Here is a 24203-nt window from a genome sequence, read left to right as displayed (position 1 = left end):
CTCCCTGGACAGTTGAGCCTAAGTACTTAAAGGCCACCTTCTTTATCTCTGCTACCTGTAACTTCACCTGTCCACTTGGGTCCCTCACACACAAACTAAAAAACAAACACAAACTCTCTCACTAACACCTGCGTTTGTTTTCCTGAAACATGTTCTGTGTGAAAGTGACCCCATTCAAGATGTTCTCTGCAACCAGAAGGTGACCACGTGGTTCCCAGGTTTGCTTGTTTGCACCTTTGTCAGGGGGTCGGAGGAGCAACGACGACTCCAGAGGTAGTTTTGATTCCATATTTAATACTCAACAATGATTTGAACATGTAACACTGCGGCCTCAGACACACACACACATGTAAACGCATACAGAAGTAAGAACTAAACACTCGCTTATGTACAGTTAATCACAGGACACTCACTGTACAGTTGGCTTCACATGAACTGTAGAAAACAAGCAGATGTTCGGTGGCAGGGACAACAGCACCACCTCCAGGTCAAACCACGCACCTACAGTGGAAATGAAAACTATCTATATGCTCTAGACAGGAAGAGAAACTATCACACTATCTATCAGCCTATCTATCGGATTAATAACAATAAAAAAAAACACGACCTTCGATGGCTCTAAGACTTTTTGCTAGTTTTGACGGATAACAGTGTTTCTGCAGTTTTGCGTTCCCCTACACTCGAGGAGCAAGTTTGTCAACAATAATGAATTATGTGGCTGCTAGCTTCCCGCTGCCAAGACAATAACATTGTGTATTTTTGCATTAGCCTTCAGACATTTCAGTTTCTACTGAAATGTATAGATACGTCAGGTTGAAAACCTGATTTCATCATACATGTAGTTGTAGTTCCTCCAGTCTGCGACAAGCAGTAACGTTTTCACTCCACAGATTGGTCAGATGGAGGTGAGTGACCTGCATTAAGCGCTAACAATGTTCATTTCTGCTTCACTTACTTCATGACTTGTGTTTTGATTGCTTAAGCTGTTTATTAATTATACGAATGAATGAAATGTTTCTGGTTTCTACCACTAACTAACAAAGGTATGCGTTGATCATAACCCGTATAATCCAATCCCAAATGACTTTTTTGTCACTGGAAAGTGGATTCAACACTGCAGAGACGCTGGTATACTTCAAATAGTCGTGGGTAAGAGAAAAGCCCTGTTTGATACTACTGTCTTTTTATGTATAAAAAAGCATGAGAGGAATGTATCTACAAGAAGGTAGGGATGAGGACGTATTGTGGGTCAGTTTGTTTCATATGACAGAGCAATGTTTGAGAGACATAGATATGCATGACCCGGGTGATTGGTACCAGAGACTATTGAGTTTTAGTCCTCGTCCTTCATTCAAATCTCATGCTGATTTTTTTTTCTTTTTTTCTGAGAAAGACCACAATGACCTAGAACAACCAAAGAGTCTCTGTTCTTCCTTCTTAACATAGAAGTACCGGACAGGGAGCACTCACACATGTGCAGCCGAGAAGCTCAAACACCAGACCTTGAGCGCAGAAAATCAAGTTTACAGCATCTTTGCTTCATCTTCAGTCTCCTGAGGCAGCGGTCACTTGGCGCTGGTGGTCAGCCACTGACGCGTGCCTGGCTCAGACCAGAATCGGTGAGTTTTTGTCCCCTGAGCGGTGCATGTGAAGATGCTGACGGTTGTTTGACTGATGTTTGGGTCTGATCTCATTCATCTCATTGGTGGTCTCCTGATGTGTGTGTGCAGGACTGTAGGCCTGCTGCTCCTGGTCACTGTGTGACTGCACAGCTTCTTCCTCCTGGTGCACTCTGGGATTCATCACCTCATCTATCCAGCCTCGGAAGCGGCTGACTCGGGTGTAGAGGGCGGGGGAGGAGGGGTCAGCGCAGCCGTATCCACCGGCGACGACCCCAGCGAGGACCCATCGGCCTGACTTTGCCTGACACACTAACCCTCCTCCAGAGTTGCCCTGGCAACCGTCGTCATGGAGCATGCTGGTGTCTGGAGGACTGCCTGCGCAGAGGGTGCCGTGGCTGGAGAAGCTATCGCCGTAGTGCTTCTTACATTGCCATGGTGACATGAGAGGTACCCAGGACGCAATTGCTGAGTCTAGAACAGAGAATGATTGTCAAATTTTTTTCAATATTTACTACACATATCACAGCATTATTCGCTATAACTGTTTCCAAAAAGATTCTTGATTTTATTGCTGGGCAGACAAAAGACATGAAAATCTAAAGCTAGATACCAGATACAAAGGCTGCGCTTACCCGCCCCTGACCATCCAGTCGTAACCATGACAACACAGGAGACAGGAGATCCCCCCACAGGTGCCACGTCTCCTGATGGAAGGCAAGCTGCGTTGGTGTTGTGGTCGAAGGTCAAACACTGACCCTTAGAGCTGGGCAGCTTCAGTAGAGCCAGGTCATGACCGCCGCTTTCACCCTTAAACTTCCTGTGAAGAACCACACGCTCCGGGGTGAGGCTCTGCCCCGAGGCGCCCAACCTCACTAACAACCTGGATGGGTCGCTGCTGAACCTGCAGGAAAGAGAAGTTGAGAGTGGGGACCTGACTTCAGGATGCTTCTGATGCTTTGGGGTTTACCTGCTGACACAATAGGCGGACGTAAGTGCCCAGCAGGGGGCAATCAAGGTGCCACTGCAGACAGGACCTGCATGATCCCCGTCTGTCTGGAGCCACACCGACACTTGCCATGGCCACTGCTTCCTGAAATCCAGTCAGCGGAGTTGATTTCATTAGTGTAAAGATAGTTTTCGTCACATTGCATTGAAATGTTAAACATCATTCATTTGCTGTGACTGACTGCAGTGATTCCATTCTGCTTACCTCAGCATGTTGTCGTCTCCCTGGCTCCCCCCTTTCTTCTCCTGGCCCTCCATTTTCCTCAGTCCACAGCTAAGCTCGTGAGAAGGAACTTGGGGCGCAGACTTCAATGGCATGGCGTCACACCTCACTCCCGCATCCTCCCTCCGCCGGCAGCCCTGGATGCTCTGGCCCAGTGATGGACATTCACCCAAAAAATCCTCCTTCCCCGTGCACCTCACTTGGTCCAGATGGATCGGTCCTTTCCCCTGCCCGAAACCGGTGGCAGCTACTGCTCCTCCACTGCAGAGCCAGTGCAGAGGTGTTTGTCCGGGTCATCATCACTGTAGCTGTCGGACTGTACCTGTGTCCCAGCTGACGGCACACCACCAGGGCGTTCAGGTCGTTCCAGCCAGAGTCGCAGATGCTTCCCCAGTCACCATGGAGATAGACCTCCACTCGCCCCTCCTTTCTGTTGCTGCCTCCCACCAAACGCAGGAGAGGACCTACGCACAGCAGCAGTCATCAGCAAAGCCCCACTAACAAGACAGATTGATTCTTTTTTTGCTTTCAGTCTGATGTTAGCAGCAGACGACAGTTAAGATGCAGCAGACGCTGTCATGACTCAGCAAGACCAACACAAAGAGATGGAGCCACGAAAAGGGGCATTGACGTCAATGAATGAAAAGTGTTCATATGAGTGTTTAATCGCATTAAATATGACATGTATATACTTTTCAGCTCCTAATGTGAGCTCTATTGAAATATTTGGTTAAATATGGCTTCTAACCTATTTGAATTATGATCATAATCTTTCAGTCATGTGCTTTACAAACATTCAATGTTCTAGTTTCTTACCTGTAGATGGTGCTATGACAGGAATCTCGTTGGTCTCCTGGTTGGGCTTCCCTCTGCAGCGAACCCCAACATCCTCACTGTGCGAACAGTCCGTCCGCCCCCATATTCCATGACTGCAGTCCAGCAGGGACGTCTCCGACCCCTCGCAGTGGACGTCATCCAGGAGAATCACACCAACCCCCTCCCCAAATGTTCCATCAGCCACAACCTCAGCGTGACCCCTGTGTGACAATGGGTTGAACCATTAGCCCAGATGGTTCATCTAGACAACATGCATAATCTGTACCAAACTCAAGGCCTGTGGGCCTAATTCGGACAAGAATGCAGAGTATTTTGCAAACGCTAAGGCAACCATTTGAATTTGTCACAGGAATCTGAAACAATATTTTTCTCTGTTCTGGGCCCCCACACCTGTAGCCCAGCTGTCTGCACACCACGTCCGCATGCTGCTGCGCCCAGTGGTCGTCACACACGGTCCCCCAGTCGCCATTGTGGAACACCTCCACGCGTCCCTCCCAGGGGTGGTCCCCCCCAACCAAGCGCACCACACCGTCTGAAACAGGTACACATCATGAATAATGCCACAGTGACTATTTGGGACAAGTGTTGAGAGTCGCATGGGTTTCTATTATTTATCAAGGACCTAATAAAAGCTTTCAAACTCTCATCTAACAAGTGGTGACACGCAGCTGATTCCATCTGCTTTATGCTGTAATGATTTATTGATGTTCGGAGGTTATAAATAGCTGCTCCATTATTGAGTGTGTGTGTATATACATATATTCATGTGAGAGTACCAGATTTAGCTATACTTGTGAGGACATTTTGCTTTGTGGGGACATTTTTGCAAGGTTAAGCCTCAATTTCAGAATCAAAAGTTCAAAATAACCAGGTCATTACACTTGGGTTTACGTTGGTTAAGAGTCCAGGGGTCATTTTCAAGAGGGTGGTTCACCAAAGCCGGTGAGAAAACCGGACCCACAGGTTGTCCAACACTGATCTCTAAAACTCTTTTTGGGTTCCTGAACGGTGGTTAACGGTTAGTTAGGTCAACCTTGTGTCAAAGTAGATACTAAAACAAAAGCCCTCATCAATGGAATGTAGATGACATGATTCACCATGGCAACACGTGAAACAAAATGTCGCCTCCTACTTCCTCTCAGCAGACTGAAATCGTGTTTATGCAGAAAGTGAACACATTAACAAAGAACGATGGCAAAATCAATGTTGGTGTAAATTTTCTTCCTACTTTGTGTGGACTGATTCTTGACAAAACACTATCCTTGCGAGGACCATACGCTTTTGTGGGGACATTTGGGTGGACCCCACGAGGTTAAGCCTCAATTTGTGGATGAAGACTTCAAAATAACTGGGTCATTATAATTGGGTTTCACTTTGGTTCAGGGACCTGGTTAAGGTTGGCCATGTGTTTTGCATGGTTAGGTTGAGGGTGAGAGGCTGGGGGAAGCACTATGGCAATGAGAGGTCCCCACAAGGATAGCAAAACAAATGTGTGTGGTACCTGTGTAGGGGCTGCAGGACACCCCAGCATCCTCCATGTGGTCACAGTTATGCTGCTCCCAGTCTCCATGTGGACACTGCTCCAAAAAGAGCTCGTTCCCAGAGCACTTCACAGCGTCCAGTAAGATGGGCCCAGAACCCTGACCAAAGTGGGCCCAAGACCAAGCCTTGGCCACGCCACTAACACACGCACACACACACAAACACACAAGTTAGAAATGCAGAATGACTTTCCAAATCAATGCATATGATATAGATTATGATAAACAATTTTGAAAAATGAATTATGAAAAAAAAAAAAAAAAATATATATATATATATATATATATATATATATATATATATGACTGGCACATTGAACACCAGTTTGTTGATTAAATCATGAATAGAAAGCGTTACATACTTTTTTTATGTAATGTCAACATATAACTGTTGATTTCAAACCATGAATTCTCATTCCAATTTGCCATGTTCTGTCCATATCATTTTTAGACTGAAGTACCAAAGAGATTCACATGGTGGTGCTATAACAAAAGCTTAGTTGCAACCACAATTGAGATGACATTGTTTTTCTGCCCGTCTTTATTTTAACCTCAGCTAATTCAACACAGACACGGATAATGCTGAGGAGAATTGCTGGAGGATACTAATCCACTACCAGGATATGCTGAGTCTGCAGTCTGTCTGTGATGATAGAAGACAACGGAAAACAACGTGACCCAACCATCAATGAGGAAGCATGTTTGTACACACCCAAATCCCAGTTGTCTGCACACCACCTCGGCATCTCTGTCGTCCCATGCGTCATCACAGACAGAGCCCCACCTCCCGGCGTGAAAGACCTCAACTCGACCCTCAAAGTCTTCCTCCCCTCCTACCAGCCTGAGTGGAGGCCCACTTCCTGCAAGGACAAGCGCAGATCACATGCCTCACAGCCATTGTCTTGTTTTTGGGGAAATATTCAGCTCTGGTCACCAAAGTCACACTGACCTTCCGGTGGTGCGCAGACCACTGCCGCCTCGTTTCCATGGTTACAGTCTCCGGTGACGAAAGTTCTGCTGCGACAGGCACTGACACTGCCCTCGTCCCCGCGGCATCCCAGACGCTCGTAGTGGAAGAGACCTGAGCCAGAGCCGAACTGCGCGTGCTGCAATGCCGTGCCGATCTCCCTGAGAAGGTACGGCCAGGATTCAAGCCACTTCACCGAGACAGTGCTGCCGCATCAGGACCAGAAATGCAATTTACCCCAGACCCATCTGACGGCAGACGACACTGGCGTCCCTGTCAGTCCAGTGGGAGTCACACACTGCCCCCCACTGGCCATTCAAGTAGACCTCCACTCGCCCACTTCCAGACGTGAGGCCACCAACCAGACGAGCAGCACCTGACAATGCAAGACACTGAAAGTCATCTGGAGACGTATGGAGACCAAGCAGGCTTCAGTTTAAGAAACACTTCTCCTGCTCTTCTCACCTTCCCTCATTCATGGTGTGCCACTTGTCCTCGACCCTCTAAGTTCTAGTATTCTTCACGTATTCTTCATATGACTGCTCTTCACCACACTTCCAAAACCTTTTCTGCCCTAATTTTCCAATATCCTTTCATTCCTTTTCAACATATACATATTTCTTCTGCATCTACTCAGTCAACTATTTTTTAACTTACGTTTATTATGCATTGTTCCTATTGTTTCTTGTTTTCCTACTTACTCCATGTATTCATATTGATTTCTTTTTTAATTCTTACAAACTTTTTTTCCTGATATATTTTTTGCTTACATGATCCCTGATACTCTTCTAAAAATTGCCCAGGCCGTCTTGGATTACAGCATATTACCCTGGTGACAGTCACAGTAGGCCCATCCGATCGCTCCAGTGTTCTGTCTGAAGAAGCACCATGGATTTGACTCCCGGTCCGGGTTCCTACAATTGTTGTGATCTCCGAGTCCTCGACCTGGATACTGCATGACATAGTCGGGAAACTCAGTCCACTTGAGACAAGGGACGCCAGAATCCGTCTGGGACACGGTGCCATTGTAGTAACCCAGCTCAGTGAATCCCTCGGAGCAGGACAGGGGCACTGAAAGACCAACACAATTACAAAGTCAGGATTTAGGTCACAGTCCGTCACAGCGTGGGGAGAAATGATTAGAAGTTTGTGGAAAAATTGATGAATCACATTATTTCGGTGTCACAATTCTATCGGAACATATAGACTTACATGCTACAATAGCGGGATCACAACTCAATTTTTGACTACTTCCATTTCCTCACTTGAAGAGCTCTCGCTCATCACCGTGGAAACTGAACTTATGGTAATCCTCTCAGTGAAGAGGGAATATGTGACGGAATTCAGAGATGAAGCAGCATCTAAATTAGAGCCAGGAAATCCACAGCTTTAATTCTCATCTAAAATTGCTGGAGAATATCCACACACCAGAACATTATGGCCACTTGCTACACTTTTTGGTGTGGCACTTGCTTGTTAACACAAACATGAGCCTGAAGGCTCTTCGAGATCTGTCCAAAATTGGAACACGTTTGTCACTTTTCAGAGGTAACACATTTAAGAACAATCTACAATCTGTCCCTTCGATGGACACGGCTTAAGCAAAATGTTGTAAAACCCAGAAGCTCATGGGGCCTGAGCGGATTTATGAAATAGAAACTGACTTTTCAGAAGACATAGGGAAAAAAAGTATTTAGGAATTAGCGTTGCCACTCAACTACTAGCATCACTTGCATGTTCATTTGATACGATCTTGTCAAAATGCCCATTTGCGACACTTCACATCCTTTCATTGCCAGTCAGGATTTGAGAAGCTCATATATTATGATCTCTATTACATTCTGATCAAGGGCCATAAGCCAGACAATGGTCATGCCTTCCTCATATAGACACACAAAGGACACAAGTATTAGTGGTCAAAGCAAAGTTTTTGTGTTGTTGTTAATACAGTATTTTGAAGTGTTTTTGGTAACAAAACAAAACAAAAAACCTGCTTAAAACAAATATATGTAATAATAACAATACATAATAATAAAAAAATATAACACTATTTAATTTATTTGAATTATGACTGGTTTAGGGATGTAGCGATACTGGTACTGGGTATCGGTCTGATATCGGACTTGAGTACTCATACTCATAAAACGGCCACCGATACCACAACGGCAGCACTGAAGAGCTGAAGAACGTAAACATGTGAACGGTACATCCCAAATAGTAATCATAATAATGCTAATGATAATAACTGTATTTATATAGGGCCTTTCAGTACACTGTTCCCAAAGTGTTTTTGCTGGCGACGGCAAAGATGAACAAGGCCACGCAAAGAGCTGAATCCACATGTATATTATACATGAAGCAGCTCTGCAGCTGTCATGGAAAGTAAATGTCATAAAGTGAGGTTACCCTACATGCAAATGAACTATAGGGAATAAAGAAGATGAAAAAGCAAGATGACATCAAATAAGGGAAAGTGATCCCCATTAGATGTAAGTCTTGACTTAGGGGCAAAAAAAATGAAACATGACAGTTGTGCACTTCTCTGGGCGTTTGTACTGTACAAACGTTATTTGCCCCAGAGATGTCAGCACAAGATGCTGTTACTGCATCAAGCTTGTCGGTGGACGTAAAACTACCTGGTGATTAAGAAGCGCCAGCTTCACACAAGCGTAATGATGTTCTCGGGTTAATTTCAGAGAGAAATGCTTTTCAGCAAGGGTAGCATTTTGCATGGTGCAACCGGGGAGTGATTTTATTTTTGGCTTTGTGTTTCTAGTCGTCTTCTCTTGTTTTCTCTTCTGCTCCTGTAATTATTTTCAGTTTTCCATCCGCCATCAATCACAGCTAATGAAAAACACAAAGCGAATGATTTCAATAATATTCCTGCTCTTATCACACTCTGGTACTTGTGTTTCCAGGCCAGACAATAATGATTAATGGCACAGATGCTTCAGTAACCAGCAGCAGTCTTATCTCATTCACACACACACACACACACACACACACACGCAGCTTGAGCATCTCGAATTATTATTCAGACACCCACCCAGAACACACACACAAATTCATCTGAGTCAGACTCAGAGAACGCTCCGAGAGACCAAATGGAAAGACTCACTACAATAAAATGTGGATGCCTGTGAGCTAGTGAAAGGCCTGTGGCTGTCAGCTGGAGTCAGATCTGTGTGAAGGTGCGTTATTGCTTTGTGCAGCTCCCTAACTGGGATGACTGGTCAACCCCTGCTGCACAGCTGACACAGCAATAGTGATTGTTGTGTGAAGTTATGAGGATCTCCCTGAGGCCATTCATGAGTTCATTCAGGTGCCAATAACCAGTGGTTGTTTGTGATCCGGTGTCTGCTGTGCTTTGTTTTCATGCTGAGTTTAAAGGGTTCTGAGAATTAACAATTGCTTTTCAGCCTTTCGTTTTTCAGAGGGCCAAGTGGAGAACGAGCACTTGTTCTCCAAAGTCTGCTTCCAGGTTCAGGAAATTCATTTTTCCAAGCAGCCGTATTTCATACAAGGGTGTGACACCTTATTCTTAAAGATGATCAATAATAAAACAAGTGTCATTTGTGACAAGAAGCAAAGCAAGTATTGAGCAGTAGATAGTAAACATGGCACATTCTGGGAAACCAGTGCCACTTCAACGCTGCATTTTTAATAGCAATTTAGGACAAGTAATATGAAGGAATTTTCATTATGTGAGGCAAATATGACCTGCAAAAATAGAGAAATCTCAAACATTAAGACCTTTTTACTTATTTTTATTTATTTATGTGGCCAAGAGTCAATTCTTTGACCTCCCCTGAACAGACGAGATGCGCTCCATTTGAGACATTATCCATAAAAGACTGTCAAAACATTCATTTTCCTGTTATAAAAATACCCTCATTTTTAGATTAAAAATTGTGTTTGTCATTTAATTAACGATTCATAAAATTTACATTCAATTCAGATAGTTAATTTTGCTTATGCCCACAATCCAAAAAATATTTCATTCATTCTGTGCAAACAGTTTATAAGTAATAAATGCCCTCCACTTAACAGAAGAGTTTAAAAAAAAAACCCTCCCCTCTCCCTATCCATCGTGTGTATTAGAGGTTGCCAGAGCAATTCAGCCAATTTTTAACCTGGTGTGTGGCATGAATTTGCGTTTCCTCCTCCCGCAACAAGATAGCTTGTGTGTAAACGCCCCAATTTTCCATATTTATTTCTGTAAAGCAAAAGAAGTTTGTCCCTTTCAAAGACATGCCATTATGTGCTCACGTAACAAAGTGTGTAAGCAAACAGTTTTGCAGGCTGAATACGTAAAATCAGCCCCCAATGTCTTTGAGGGCACGTTTGTGACAAAGCATTAGACATGAATGACCAGAATGCTACTACTAATACAGAAGAGCAGTGATTCTTAACCATAGGGCTGAGGCCCCAGTTGGGCCGCGGGCGCCCCCTAGAGGGCCGCTAGAAGTTTTTTGTTTCACACCTCTGGGCTGTGAGACGCTCAGTTCTAATACACTTGCCACATATGGTGGCAGTAGTGTGTCATTGAAATGACTTGACAGCTGCTAATTTGTGATAGCTACCAACTATGGAGGAGTTCTTGAAAAGCAAAAAAGAAAGAAAGTGATGGTGCACCCCCAACATAAAAACTGTTCATGAAAGCACCTGTTGAAGCAGTTATGAAAATTATTTTAAACATTTCATGGCAATACTTTCATTTACACTTTACTTATACAGTATCTTCTTTGGAGTATAAATAAAATATATAATTTTTATTTTATGGTTTCATTATATTTATTTTATTCAGTTTTTCCAAATTTCTCAGCAGTTTCCATCAAGGGTATTTTTTTTCTTTACTAAATTTGATGAACGTGACTTGTGCCTGCTTCTGCTGCTGATGGGACTTTTTCGTGACAATATCTTTGCGCTGATCACATGGTTACATGTCATTTCACTAGGTTTTGTACGGTATGTATGTATGCATGGCTACTGAACACAGTCTCAGTAATGAATCAGTTCTACTCCTTAAATGGGCCCTGAACCCATTTGTTTTGGGAAATCAAAACGGTTCAGAAACCCCTGCTGTAGAGGTCTGAATTAAGCCTTTTACTTAAACAGGCAAGTGGCCTGCTCCCCTGGACAATGAGGTCGATCGTGAGATGAGGAAGGTCAGCAGCTCCAAATGTGGATCCAATGGAACCTCTCCCGTCCACAGGTTTGAGACCTTCTCGATCCCGGCGAGCTGCAGCGTAGATGAAGCCATCCTTCACAGACATCTGAGCAGTCAACCAACAAAGAGTTGGAGCAAGATATAAAATGCTAAAGCTCTGAACTCTTGATGAATCTTTAATTTCATTGAAAGCATAAGACAACCAAGCGGCTTCCTCACTGGGTCTGGATCAGCCTTCCTAACTTGTCGTCTGCCATCATGGAAGTTAGCTGTAGTTTCAGCTCTGGCTCCCAGTATGACGGGTACACTGTCCAACCAATTGAATCCATCAACACCCGCGGTGTTCAGGCACACAAACACTCGGCTGTAACACCCTCCTCATCGCTACGACAACAGTGCTCTCCCCATCGCCATGGGAACACTCAGCCTCTCTGCTTCCATAATCCATTACCCAGTCACAATGAGTATTTGACACGCTTCACACTTGGAGGTTTGCAGTATTTGGGGGGGTGGGTGTGTGGCAGCCTCCACACAAACACACATTTTCATAAATCACCACAAACCAAAGCACAATCTAGTGCCTCCCCCTCCTGTCTGTTGAGACAAAGCGTGGCTAGTGTAAAGGTGGGCATGTTGGATCCAGGATTTTCCGCCGATGAAGAAGGCGGCGTCTCTTGCCCCACCCCCACCACGACCACCTCTCAGGGAGAAAGACGAGAAATCGGAGGGTTGCATGCCAGAGGGAGAGTAGGCGCAGAGCTGGAGCAGTTAGAGGCAGAACTGAAAGGTTTCACGACTGAGTCAGAATGTGGGTTAAAAACGAGGGAGAAGATGTATGAAAATGAAAGGGTGGCGTGGGAGGAGAGGCAGAATAAATGGGCGCTAACAGTCAATAACCTCCACCTACCAGAGTTTTGCACCTCATTCAAGTAACTGTCCGCAGTCAGCACCTGCAGGAGACAGAAAGCACCGGGTCAGACGACATAGAAATATGAGTAAGTCTTGGAGAAAATAGACTTAAAGTCAGCAAACTGAGAATATATCAATAAACTTATATGATGATTCATTTTGGGAGAGGAGCAAAGGAAACAAATGATAACAGGGTGAGGGTGAAAAACTTTTTTATATATATATAATGAAAGAAAGTTGGTTTGTGGACCATTCTGTCACGTCATGAAATGCCACAATATGCGGCAGAAATGAGCATATTCGTCAGTAGAGTCGTCATATTAATCACTTACGACAGCTCACATGGAGGTGTCAACAAATAGTAAAAGGCAGCGACAGATGATCACTGACAGGAAGGTGTTGGTTTCATTCTCCAGAAATCAGGTCACATCCTTGACAAGGCAACACATCAGCCAGAGGAGGAGAGGGCACGCGCAGCTAACGCACCCTGCTGCTGCTGCTGCTGCTTCGACGCTGCTGTGCTGAGGGCGCGCAAAGGCCACACATCCAAGCTCAGAAAGGTGAGAGCCGCCACAATCCAACACGCTCAAGCAGAGACGCTGAGTGAGGGTGGAGCATGGTCCCAGGAGACCAGTCAGAATAATCATATCACAGCAGAACCAAGTGACCTGTGGCCTCAACATGCTTCTCATCTCTGCAAACATATCTTTCTCAAGCAGCAATTACTGCTCTAATCATTTGTGACGCTCTCACAGCTGAGTCCAGTTTGCTGCCACGCTGACACACACACACTCTCACACGCTCAACATACCGCCACAGCAAAGAAGCGGAAGTCCACGCTACTGAATTTGTGACTAGAGCGTCACAATACCCCCACCCTCAAATCTACATGATGTTTGGCTCAGTTTTTAAATGCACATCTTCATTTTGTCTTTTTTTTTGACTGAGTCAGTTTGTTTCACTTGGTCTGCAAACAGGTGACGATCATAGGGCCTGACAATAGCTACTTCAAACAAGACTGGAATAAGAAGAATTGGGATTTCTATGTGGTTTCTTCCTGGTGTTTTGTGTCTGGTTCCCAAGGAAATTACATACTTTTGAATTGTGTTTGTCCTAGTGTTTGTTCCTAATGTTTTGAATTTTTGCATGAACTGTACATGTCTTTGTTTCGTCATGTCTTCATTGTGGTGTAAATGTGTGTTAGTCGTGTGAGATGTGTGCGTGCGTGTGACTTTGTTGTTTAATATGATTTCAAACATTGCATGACTGTATTACATGTTTTTTGTGTGGTTCTCTTGGGTGTCCTTCCGTGTTTCAGGTGATTTATCTAACTAGATCTCTCTCCATATTCACCCGTCTGCTTGACCCCACAGAGGCATGTGATGTCATCAGCGCCCGCGCATCAAAGTTCTGGTCATAATTAGATTGTTATACACCGAACTGCCTATCATTCCATCATCCATTTGCCGTTTAGTACTTGGATTTATTTAACGTTGTTCAGTACTTCTTTTATTCATTACTACTCTATGATTCGCTTTGGCTTTGTTTGTACACATTCTTTTTCTTTCTTTCTTACTGTAGTTAATCACGTGTCATCTTCTGCTTGCTGAAAGAATGTTGCAGTGTTTGATGTGTTTTTGTTGTGTTTTCTTGATGTGTGTATTTTGTTTTCAAATGAGGGCTTCAGTCTTCTTGTCATTTTACTTTCACAACTTGCAAGATGCCACCATTTCCTGAACATAATGCACAATGCCTATCAGAATGCTGCTCAGTCATCCCATCCAGAGATGAAGGAGTCGGCTGTGGAGGATCCAGAGAGGGGACTATTTCTCCTGGTGTTTCTATAAATGAGCTGCATGACATGAGAATTTCCCTCCAGTGAGCCACATATTCTGCCTCAGTTTGTTCAGCTCCCAATTGGCTCCTTTTTGATTTATTTCCCATTTTCGCTATTTCATCCCGACATTCAAGCACGAGTGCTCTCACCCATGAGGCTTCTTCTTTTGTTTTGTTTTTTGGAACTAATTCAGGGATGAGTTAAAAATGGGACAGGTTGCAAACACGGTCTGGAAAATAGCTGATGAATTATCCAATTATATAAAGTACAAGGGTTTTATAGCAAGCGAGTACTTATCTCAAGAATACTAGCTCGGTACCTCCAGATAAGAAAACCATTAACCTTTTGTGAGTAAAGACTCGAACAAGCCTTCACTGCCTTTTCTGCAGACTCCACTATGTTTAGGTTTCATTTAGGCAGCATAATGGCCTCACAAGAAAAATAGCTAGAATTCAGAATTTAATGTGCCTCATGTGTCTGTGAGATACATGGTCTGAAGGACGTATGAAATTTTTGTGACTCAGCATTAGAGGATGATCAGTTTAACAGTGTAAAGTTGATTCATTAAACCTCCAATCTGTCAATTTCATCCAAAAGGGCAGCAGCCTTCATTGATGTGTGAAGGTCAAGCCTGGATGACCTTTAAAATGTGGTGCTACATGCAGTGGTCAGGATGGTCATGAGTTCAGTGTGCACCTGTGAACACCGCAGACCCGTCAGACGGGCTCAGTTTTTGCCCGAAAATAAGAACCTACACAAAAAGAGGCAGGTGCTTCACACTGTAAAGCTTTATACCATGCTTTATGCTGTATGTAGACAGGTAATGTGATCACCTGTGAGCCATTAGATGTGAACCGCACAGGTACCAGTATGTTCCATGAATGAAGCACCACAACTGTCCTTTATCAACTGTTAGAACTACAGAAGACAGGTGAAACACTTTGACCTGCTTCCTTGTTGGATTGGGTGGATCCAGTGATCCTCACATCTCATAAAGCCATGACCTTATACAATATTTAATACTGAGTTAACAGAGATTTTACCACATCATGGGAAAAAAAATGTTTGTTTGGAATGACTGATCTAATCAAATTAGACGTAAAAACTGAATGTGTTGAGGTTCCTTTTGAGGCTGCATCATCTGCTGGCGTGTTTGAGCTGAGATTATTATTGTTTAAATCTTATGGACAGCGCTCATTGCTTTCTTAATGTAGCCCTGGCTTCTTAATTCTCATTTCACCGGCAACAACAACAGCAACTCCTGACTCTCTCCCGCGTCCTCCCATCGCAGATGACTGACCGACTGTGACAAGCTTCAATCGGCCGCACCGGGTTCATGTTCAAACCACCGCGGGGCCACACGCGCCGACACCCGGCTGAGAGCTTGATACGCCGCCCCGGGGGCAGGAGGTGCAGGGCGGAGGGCTGCCGCTGGAATCACATTCTTATGACCCCTTCATTGGACAAACGGGTCAAATCGCGCGTTAATTGGCTAAAGGTGGTGTGAAGTGGCGCTTGCGGCGGTGAATAAACTCATCCCTGCATCCCCCATTGTCCCGAACCAACCTGACACGAGCCCGGCCACTAACTGGATTTAAATACATTTAAATGTGTTTGACGAGCGTCTAATGTATTGTGGGCTGTACAGCAACATCTACAGCAGCAGCTTCTACATAAAGAAGACGTACCTCCGCGCACAGCGGCAGCCAGAAGAAGGCGGATCCGATCAAGTGCAACATTTTCCGGCTGCTGATCGCCATCATTCCCGCCCGGTGTGTCCGTGTCATAGGCAGAGAGGAGGCTGCTCCTCTCCCATCTCCCGCCGCAGACCCGTCCGAGAGGTGAACCCGGGCTCTGTGCCGGTGATGATGAGGATGATGGAGGTTTCACGCGAAGAGACGGGGTGCGGCACTAAACACACGCACACACTCCCTCTCTCTCTCGCACGCACGCAGCCCTCCAATCCTGACTGAAATAATGGTGAGCTCTGCGAAAACAGGAACGGCACAATTGACTGCCTCTTTCTTCTCCTCCGTATCCCGCTGACAACAGAACTCTCCCACAATGAACCGTCTTTTTTCCCGCTAGAATTAATTTAAACTACTTCGGTCGGTGTCTTCACTAAATAATTGATGATGCACAGCTACAGCAGCCAGTGGAGGCAAAACACAGCACATTACTAATGAAGTGAGAGAATAACAAGGTTTGCCAAAAACACACTCCAACTTTCTGCACCAAAACATATTGTCATAGAAATTAGATACAACTATTATAATTATTTGAACGCCTGTTTGTTCTACCAAATGAATAGGCGCGTAAAATGAATTGTAAAATCTGCAATAATAATAATAATAATAATAATGGTCTAGATTTTAATAGAGTATTTCTGTTATATTTGATTATTCTGAATATTTTTGTTTTGGACTGGTTCAGCTGCATCCATCTGATGACATCCTCAAGACATGCCAGTCTACATCACAGTGGAAAGACACGTGGTGCTGCGGGATGATTTGACCAAGAGGTAGCTTGAAAATACAATGGGACCTAGACAGGAACCTTGCGGTACGCCACAGTTACATTTGGCTCTGGATGAAGAAAGGATTGTTACGAGTTATTTTGATTGCCATCCAGGAGCAAAGGCGGTCCAGTAAAATTTCATGATCAACAGTAGAATCAGAATCAAAATGCAGCTTCCTTTTTTGTCTGCTGCTAAGAGAACGTCGTCGGTTACTTTTAGAAGACCTGTCTTCGTACTGTGTCCTGACATAAAACCACTTCTTCTAGAAGGTGATGATTTGTGAAGACACTACTTTTCTAAGACCTTAGCAAATACTGAGCCCCATGGTACGTATCAAAATGCATGCAAATAGAAAATATACAAATAAATAAATAAAATTAGACTATGACAGAAAATATTGATCATCTAAAGTGACCTATTAAGTGGCCTCAACTTTTTGACGTCACACTGACCAGATTGATCAACAAATCATCTCTACACAGTCCAGAGTAGCTGGTTGTTGTCATGGAACTTCAAATCAAACCAGCAATTATATGGTGATTTTATTTCATTGTTGGGGGTCACAATCATGCTGGAAATGAGGAGACTAAATAACACGTGTGGACACATGGGTCCGGCTCCAGTTAAACACAAAGCAAAATGGTATTCATCGTAAATTCGTTTGTACTGATCACACTGCAACTGCTGACATCGGTGCGGTGGTTAAAGTGGGAAGGTGGATATATTAATCGCCAGATCCAAGACAGACACCACACTTGTCCTGCAGTTCAATCCGCCCACTGTGTCCAAGCCTCTTGGGACTGCAGTCGACTGTGTGAAATGGAGTCGACCACCTTGTACCTGCCCGAGGTCTACAGCAGCAGCTGTTCTAGCTTGGACACAAGAGATCCAAGGGTTAAGCTCCACTAGAGCAAATGCTCCCATGGCTACCAAAAACTGCTCTATTCGTCAGTGTCCTGTAGAAAACCAAAAACCTGCGCAGTGTAAATTTTCCCATCAGCGTCTGCAGCAGCCATTAGTGGGTAAAAAAAGATCCAATATAATCAGCTTTTTTTTTTTTTTTGGAGAGAATCCCAAGCAGACATTGGCTGCAATATTCAGTCAGCTCAGCCAGCATCCAGGATGATGATGAATTTAAATAATAAGAAGGCACATACGGACATGTGCTAGTAGTTGAGGATGTGTTTGGAGAATGATCCAGGAGAAAGGTTTCAGATGAGGACAGATAATGAGGGGACATCTTTGAATAAGATGTCGGATTGTGAAGATGGTCATTGTCATTGTGGATGTTGCTGCTGTGAAACGAGTCAGCCAAAATTTTAGGCACCGTCTGTCGGTAAACTGCAGTTCTTCCTGCCTTTTCATTGTCTGTTACCTTATAAGGGATCTGTGGTGTTTGATAATGTCTGATTTAGAAGTATTGACAGCTGGATTTGACTGATCCATAAGAGCCTAGCATTCTGATCCAAGGTCGGGCAGTAATGGGCCGATACATCCCTGTCTCCTGCCTTACTGCAGGGATAAGAAATGGGTTGCCAAGTGCTGAGATGTGAGACCGATAGAAGGTCTGCTCCAGAGCCTCCTAAAGGACCAGATCAATACCATTCAGCCAAACTATAAACCGGCTTCAGTGCAGAATCAAATCATTCCAAACATCAAGTTTTGATTGTTTGGTAAAGTTCCCTGCACAAACTTTAATCATCAGTTCTGTTCTAAACAGCAGTGTTTTCATGCCGTTTGATGCGGCTGCATGCAGAGAAGCAAATTACACCTTTATTATAATGAAAAAACAGACTCCTGCCTCGATGTAGATTCTCTGTTCCTGTGAGCCCCTGAAGCTGTGTGCCGGTCGGCTGAGATTAGCTAAACTCATCTACTTTACAGGGTTTTGTTTTACCCACCAGCCCGCGGGTGGGAGATTACTCCTGAAACGAAGCTGAAAACTGTACAGTTTCTCCTGCAATGCTGCTGTTTGATGTCTGCGCTTAGTGATAAGAGTTTTTAATCTTTGGCCCAAATCTGAAATGGGCTTTGATTTTCTTGTCTGTCCTGTATTGTCATAACTATTTAGATGTGATCGCTTCTTCAAGACAAACAAAGTCCTTCTTCATAAGTTTTAAGATTTGATGGTCCAAAAGGAAGGAAGGAAGGTTTAGCTGCTCTCAAAGTTTCGTTCCAGTTCAGACTGACTTGACGTATCGACCACAGATGTCTTTATTTCTCATGCCAAGTAGCCGTGGACGCAGATTTTTGGTGAAAAACTACAACAGGACATATACACAACCGTACATCGAACACATCTCGAACATTTCTCTTACAAGAAAACAACAACATACCGGCTCAAGCTCATTCTGTCCACTCCAACATACATACAAACCATACATACGTAAAAATAAAAATAAAATAATAAAAATAAAATAATACGTAAAATAAATCAAAACATTCAGACAAACCCAAAATGATGACAGATACAAGTGGAACAGATGGAGAGATTATATATCAGGCATGTTCGAGGTCTGGCCTCGGGGCCAAATGTGGCCCTTGATCATATTTCATTGGGCCTAAAACTGATGACAAAAAATATCTTGTTTGTGACTCATCATTTCAGTCAACCAGAATAGCTTTCAATGCACACATTTCTGAAAGTGCCTAAGTAAATTGAAAAAGGAAAATTGGCAGGCAGGTTCAGGAGAGCGGAGTATAAGACAAGCTAACACTGAAGCCACTGCCAACTGTTTAACATTCCATCCCTTCTTTTTGCCAACATCCGTAGTCAAATGATGTGATGCTAGTTGCCAATGTGACTGTGATGGTAGTTATAGGAATGAACTTACCAGAGATGCACCAAAGCAACACTTACCTCCACCAAGGAGCTCATTTCACCTGACAAACACAGCACCCAACCAACAAAATCAACATTGCCAGCACCTCCAAACTGATCTTAACCCAGACATCTTCCAGATCATAGAACTCCTACTGGAGTAAAGAGACTAGAACTTTGCAGAGGCTGTTTGAGCCTCCCTGTGTCGTGTTTAATATTAATAAATAAATAAATACCACAATATTATTAGATATTATCAAAGATAATACTTTTTTAAATTATCTCTATATATCAAAATATAATGAGAAATAATGTGTATATTTTTAATCACATGGTAAAAGGATGCTGAGCTTAAAGATGTGTTCGTTGTGACCTCATTCTGAGGTCATTCTGAGCAAGACTGATTTGTTTCGGTGAATTAATTGTATGCTGTGTTTTAAAAGCCAAGTTTGAGTACCATTTTTTCCCCTGAATGAAGTGTGGCATGTGAGCAGAGGTGTGAAGTGCCCATATACAGTACAGGCCAAAAGTTTGGACACGCCTTCTGATCCAGTGTTTTTTCTTTTTTTTCTGCATTGTAGATACATACTGAAGAGATCAGAAATATGATGCAGGATATCTGGAATTATGTAGCAAAGAAAAAATAATGGAATAACTCTAAACATGCTTCATTTTTTAGACGACTCAATGTAGCCACCTTTTGCTTTGTTGGCTGCGCTGCAAACCCATGGCCTTTTTAATAAGCTTCATGATGTAGTCACCTGTTGGAAATTCTTGTCAGGTGACTCCATCGTGAAGCTCCTCGCGAGAAGCCACAAGTGAGCACAGCAGTAATCCAAGCAAAGGGTGGCTGTTTTGAAGACTCTAAAATATAAAACGTGTTTTGAGTCATTACACACTTTGTTTACTACATAATTCCTTGCATGCTCATTCATAGTTTTGATGCCTTCAGTGAGAATCTACAATGTAAATAGCTGTGGAACTTTCCTGAAAATGTTATTTAACCATGTTCAGACTGGAACGGTGCCAAACCACACACTCTTTCACTCCCACTAGGATCTGTATGTATGTTATAGCCCTGCATTAACAATCATAGAGAAACAAGGTGTCCCTCATTGTTTCACAGTAAATGCTGTAGCAAATAAATGCCCTAAAAATGCAAATAAACCAATGTGTGAATTTATGACAAGATGTTGAGAATTGGTCCAGTATGAAATACCAGGCAAGAAACTGCCCAAAGGTAAAATAAAATGTTGCAGATGAAGATAAATTAAAGAACAGATAGATGCTAGAAATGGCTTCAAAGAATAGACAGGTTGGCTGTTGACTCATATTTCTGGTACATTAAGTCAAAGACTGTTTATAACTAAAATAATAATATATAGTTTTAAATTAGTCTGGCTGCAGTCTAAATGTTATGAGTGCAATGTGCTCAATCGGACTGCAGGTGGCAGTAGCGTTAACAAGCTCCACCTACGACATCCTCTCTCATGAAGGTTGCTTTGTTGCAGTGCTCAACAGTACATTGTTCTGACAAAGTCAGGAATTCCTGCTAACTCTTCTTTGTAAACGGGAACCTCTCACACGAGTTGAAGCGATAGCGGCATCATGCGTATGCTGCATTCGTACCAGGTTAGTTTGCCCATTTTTCACTGAAATATTGGTTGAAATATCAACCATTTTAGTGTTGTTCTGTTGTTCTGTTCGCAAACAAACAAACATGTCGTGCAGTCCAGTCCAGTCGTGCATGACCTTGAAGTCAAGTTATTGACCAGTATATGACCAGTTTTAGTTCAGTTTCTTTCTGCTAACTGCTCACAAGGATCAGTAGGCCGCAGTTTACCATAGATTTGTGGGAGGGGGAAGTTTGGTGACAATTGACAGTCGTTCATGACAAATTCCCAATTTTAGTTGCAGCGTTTTTCCCGTCTCAGAGCAGCCATCAGGCTTTTGTTTCTTTTGCTCATGGATTTGGTGTTAAGGTTGTCATGGCAGCACAGCAGCTCCTCGAGACAATAAGATACAGAGGATGACCTCCAGAACATCCAGGCTGTCACGATGGGTTCATGTTAAAAAGATAACTCTAAATAAGGGAACACTAGCGCGTGGAAGCTTTACCCGGACACTGGAAGCCTTTGTGATGTCTCCACAGTTGGCGCGGAAACGGATCAGTACAGCTCTTAACTTCTTACAAACGACTCATTACCTCTTGCTGTCGTTCATTAATGTCCCTGCTTCCCTTCCAGGAGGCAACCACGCACCGACCCGGAACCAGCAGATGTGTGAGCGCTCGGGTCTGCTCTCTCGCGCGCGGCTTTGATATTTCAATTTCCTCTTTGTCTGCTTTCCTCTCACATTATCACTCCGCTGGAGGAGGCAGATGAAACATGATTGCCTTGGTTGTTCCCTTCCTGAGATGCAGTTCTGGTTGTGTTCCGGCAGCCGGGGGGGCAAAAGGGTGTGCACGCACTCACCCGCCATGATCGCTGCAGTTACACAGAACCGAAGCATCAGGGGAGACTCAAATGCCACGAGTGTCAGAGAAGATGGAGGGAGCACAAACGTTGATCGTGCTGAGGCGACGCTTAAAAGGCATCTGTTCCACCACGTTTGGGAGCTCAGTCAGCCTGCTTCTTGTGCACTGGCACTTTCTCTCCTCTGAAGGCTCTGATTTATGGTTGTCCCAATGGGTTTCTGATTCGCTCTTCAAAGCGCACACACATTACAGCGCACACTGCGTCGTCATCTCACTGCTGCTGTGTTTAATGACCAGCGATAAACAATTTTAATTTAAAACTTACGCACCAGGAGGGAACAACGTGGTCTTGCAAGCCTAGTTGGCAGATGTTTTCCCGCTGGTGTCCTTCCTCCACTGTAGTTCCTCTTTCCTGATGCGAGATCTGTTACACTACTTTAATCTTCTGACGATTAATGCATATAAAGTTGTGAGTTGTGACAGTTACATCCGATCCACTGGTGCAGAGACATGACCAAGACCATGCATATGGGGAGTATCAAACTGATCCACACGTGAGCCCCAGTGGGTGCAGGTTTTTGTTCCAATGACACAAGCAAACATTGGTTAACCAGTGAGGTGTCTGATAGAAAACATTGTATTGGTGTTTGGGTGTCCTCCTGATAAGTTGCAACAAAAACCTGCACCCACTGTAGCCTAAATGTGGATCAGTTTTTGAGACCCCTCATAAATATCAAAGGAAAAGCACAACACAAGTGAACCAGAATCCGTCTTTCACCAATGATGCTGACCTATTATGACAGTTTTCTCTGTGAGTCTTGACCGGTCTTCAGTTGAAATCCAGAGTCCGCCCAGTCCGAGACCAAGCCATGGATGCGACAAGACGAGGACCAGACCCTAAAACAGTCCTGGGACTGATCCTGACATGACAGGACTCACACAGACAGAACCCCTAAAGGTGCACCAGCCATTTTCCTGTGCATGATGAAAGTGTCCCTTCTTGAACCATTGTTTTCTTCATCCTTTGATTTTTGACATAAAAAGTTCCTCTCTCATCAATTCCATGGCATTAATTTTAAAAGTCCAAGGCCAGACTGAAACCAACAACATTTTGCTTCATGATGATACGCGCGTGCCGCTGACATGGCTCAAGGAAATGAGCTGAAAGTGTTGCACACGGAGAATGTATTTCTGCCAAAATAGACATTGAATTAATGAAGTCCCATTCTTTGTGGGTTGAGCACCAGCACGGCAATATGTGCATGTGCCTGTGGGAGGGGAAATGCTGACCAACCTTTCAGGAGTAACTGCGGGATGTGATGAGGGTGAGTTTTATACGGGGGATGATTTAAATGTTGTTGTTTTTTGTGCATGAGGTTGCCGTTGAACACTGAACTCCAGCACAAGTGAAGCCCTTTCACATGGAGTGAGTTGAGCAAAACTGATTTGATTTGGGTGACAGGTTGACAATGAAAGGCACGACATGTCCGAGGTGAGCTGTTCACTTGAAATCCTGAGGATGAACGGTGGGAAACAATGGCTTCACTCTGCTGCAACAAACATCGACTTTCTATTTGTGTTCAAGTCCAATATTTATAACCTGAAAGGTGACTTTGTACATACCTTCATGAAACAATAGCAGGTTGACTGTGTCGACAGCAGAAGTTCTTCCTTCACAAGTGGTTTTCATGTTTGTATCGGAAGTCTGAGCCCACATGGGCACATCTATGGACATCATTTAAGTGGAAGTTTAACTGGTTAAAAAAGACCATAATGTCATATTTGATATAAAGTATATTTAAAAAAAACATTTCCTTTAATTGTGGAATAAAAATCAAATAAATAATTAAATAAAATGTATCTATTTATTTTTATTTATATTTCTACTTGTGTGGTTTTTTTCCTTATTTCGTCCCTTTATATATTTACCTTACCTTGTCTGTCTAGTCTACAAAGTAAAGTCATAGTGTTGTTCTTCAGTGAGAATGTTAGATAACTAAAAAAATATGGCATTGAAAGACAAACATGATGCATCGAAAATTCCTGTAATATTTAGTACTCCGAAATGATTCACTTGTCACCTCAACCTTTCGTATTTTTCGCTCGTTGTAAATCTTGACTGTAGCAACACTGTCCTCTAGTGGCCACAGACTTCTAATGCGCCGGTCATCAAAGGTGACGAAGCATCACTTGCAGGACGCCAACACACCGGAAACCATGAAATACAAACGCTTGGTAAATGGTCTCCATCTGAAAATGAAATATATATATATATTT

General features: G+C 43.6%; 1 protein-coding gene across 1 annotated transcript; it reads right to left on the bottom strand.

Moving 5' to 3' along the window:
• Positions 1 to 262: 262 nt before the first annotated feature.
• On the bottom strand, positions 263 to 16145 carry LOC128752690 (neurotrypsin-like). The gene is made up of 14 exons (XM_053854170.1): positions 15800 to 16145; positions 12273 to 12315; positions 7024 to 7266; positions 6433 to 6571; positions 6178 to 6356; positions 5941 to 6088; positions 5189 to 5367; positions 4078 to 4219; positions 3667 to 3887; positions 3173 to 3314; positions 2833 to 3111; positions 2590 to 2712; positions 2255 to 2523; positions 263 to 2093 (listed from the first exon to the last, which is right to left on the bottom strand). The coding sequence occupies exons 1-14, from the start codon at positions 15896 to 15898 to the stop codon at positions 1606 to 1608; spliced, it is 2694 nt and encodes an 897-aa protein (XP_053710145.1). The 5' UTR covers positions 15899 to 16145; the 3' UTR covers positions 263 to 1605.
• Positions 16146 to 24203: the final 8058 nt, after the last annotated feature.

This window comes from Synchiropus splendidus, chromosome 1 (assembly GCF_027744825.2).
Source record: "Synchiropus splendidus isolate RoL2022-P1 chromosome 1, RoL_Sspl_1.0, whole genome shotgun sequence".
NCBI classification, from domain to species: Eukaryota; Metazoa; Chordata; class Actinopteri; order Syngnathiformes; family Callionymidae; genus Synchiropus; species Synchiropus splendidus.
This window is presented reverse-complemented; position numbering and strand designations above follow the sequence as displayed.

Coding starts and splice junctions, on each gene's coding strand:
- LOC128752690 (XM_053854170.1), bottom strand. CDS start 15,898: ATGACACGGACACACCGGGCGGGAATGATGGCGATCAGCAGCCGGAAA. Junction 6,089..6,177: donor GGTCTGCGCACCACCGGAAG/GTCAGTGTGACT, acceptor TTGTCCTTGCAG/GAAGTGGGCCTCCACTCAGG. Junction 2,094..2,254: donor GACTGGATGGTCAGGGGCGG/GTAAGCGCAGCC, acceptor TCTCTGTTCTAG/ACTCAGCAATTGCGTCCTGG.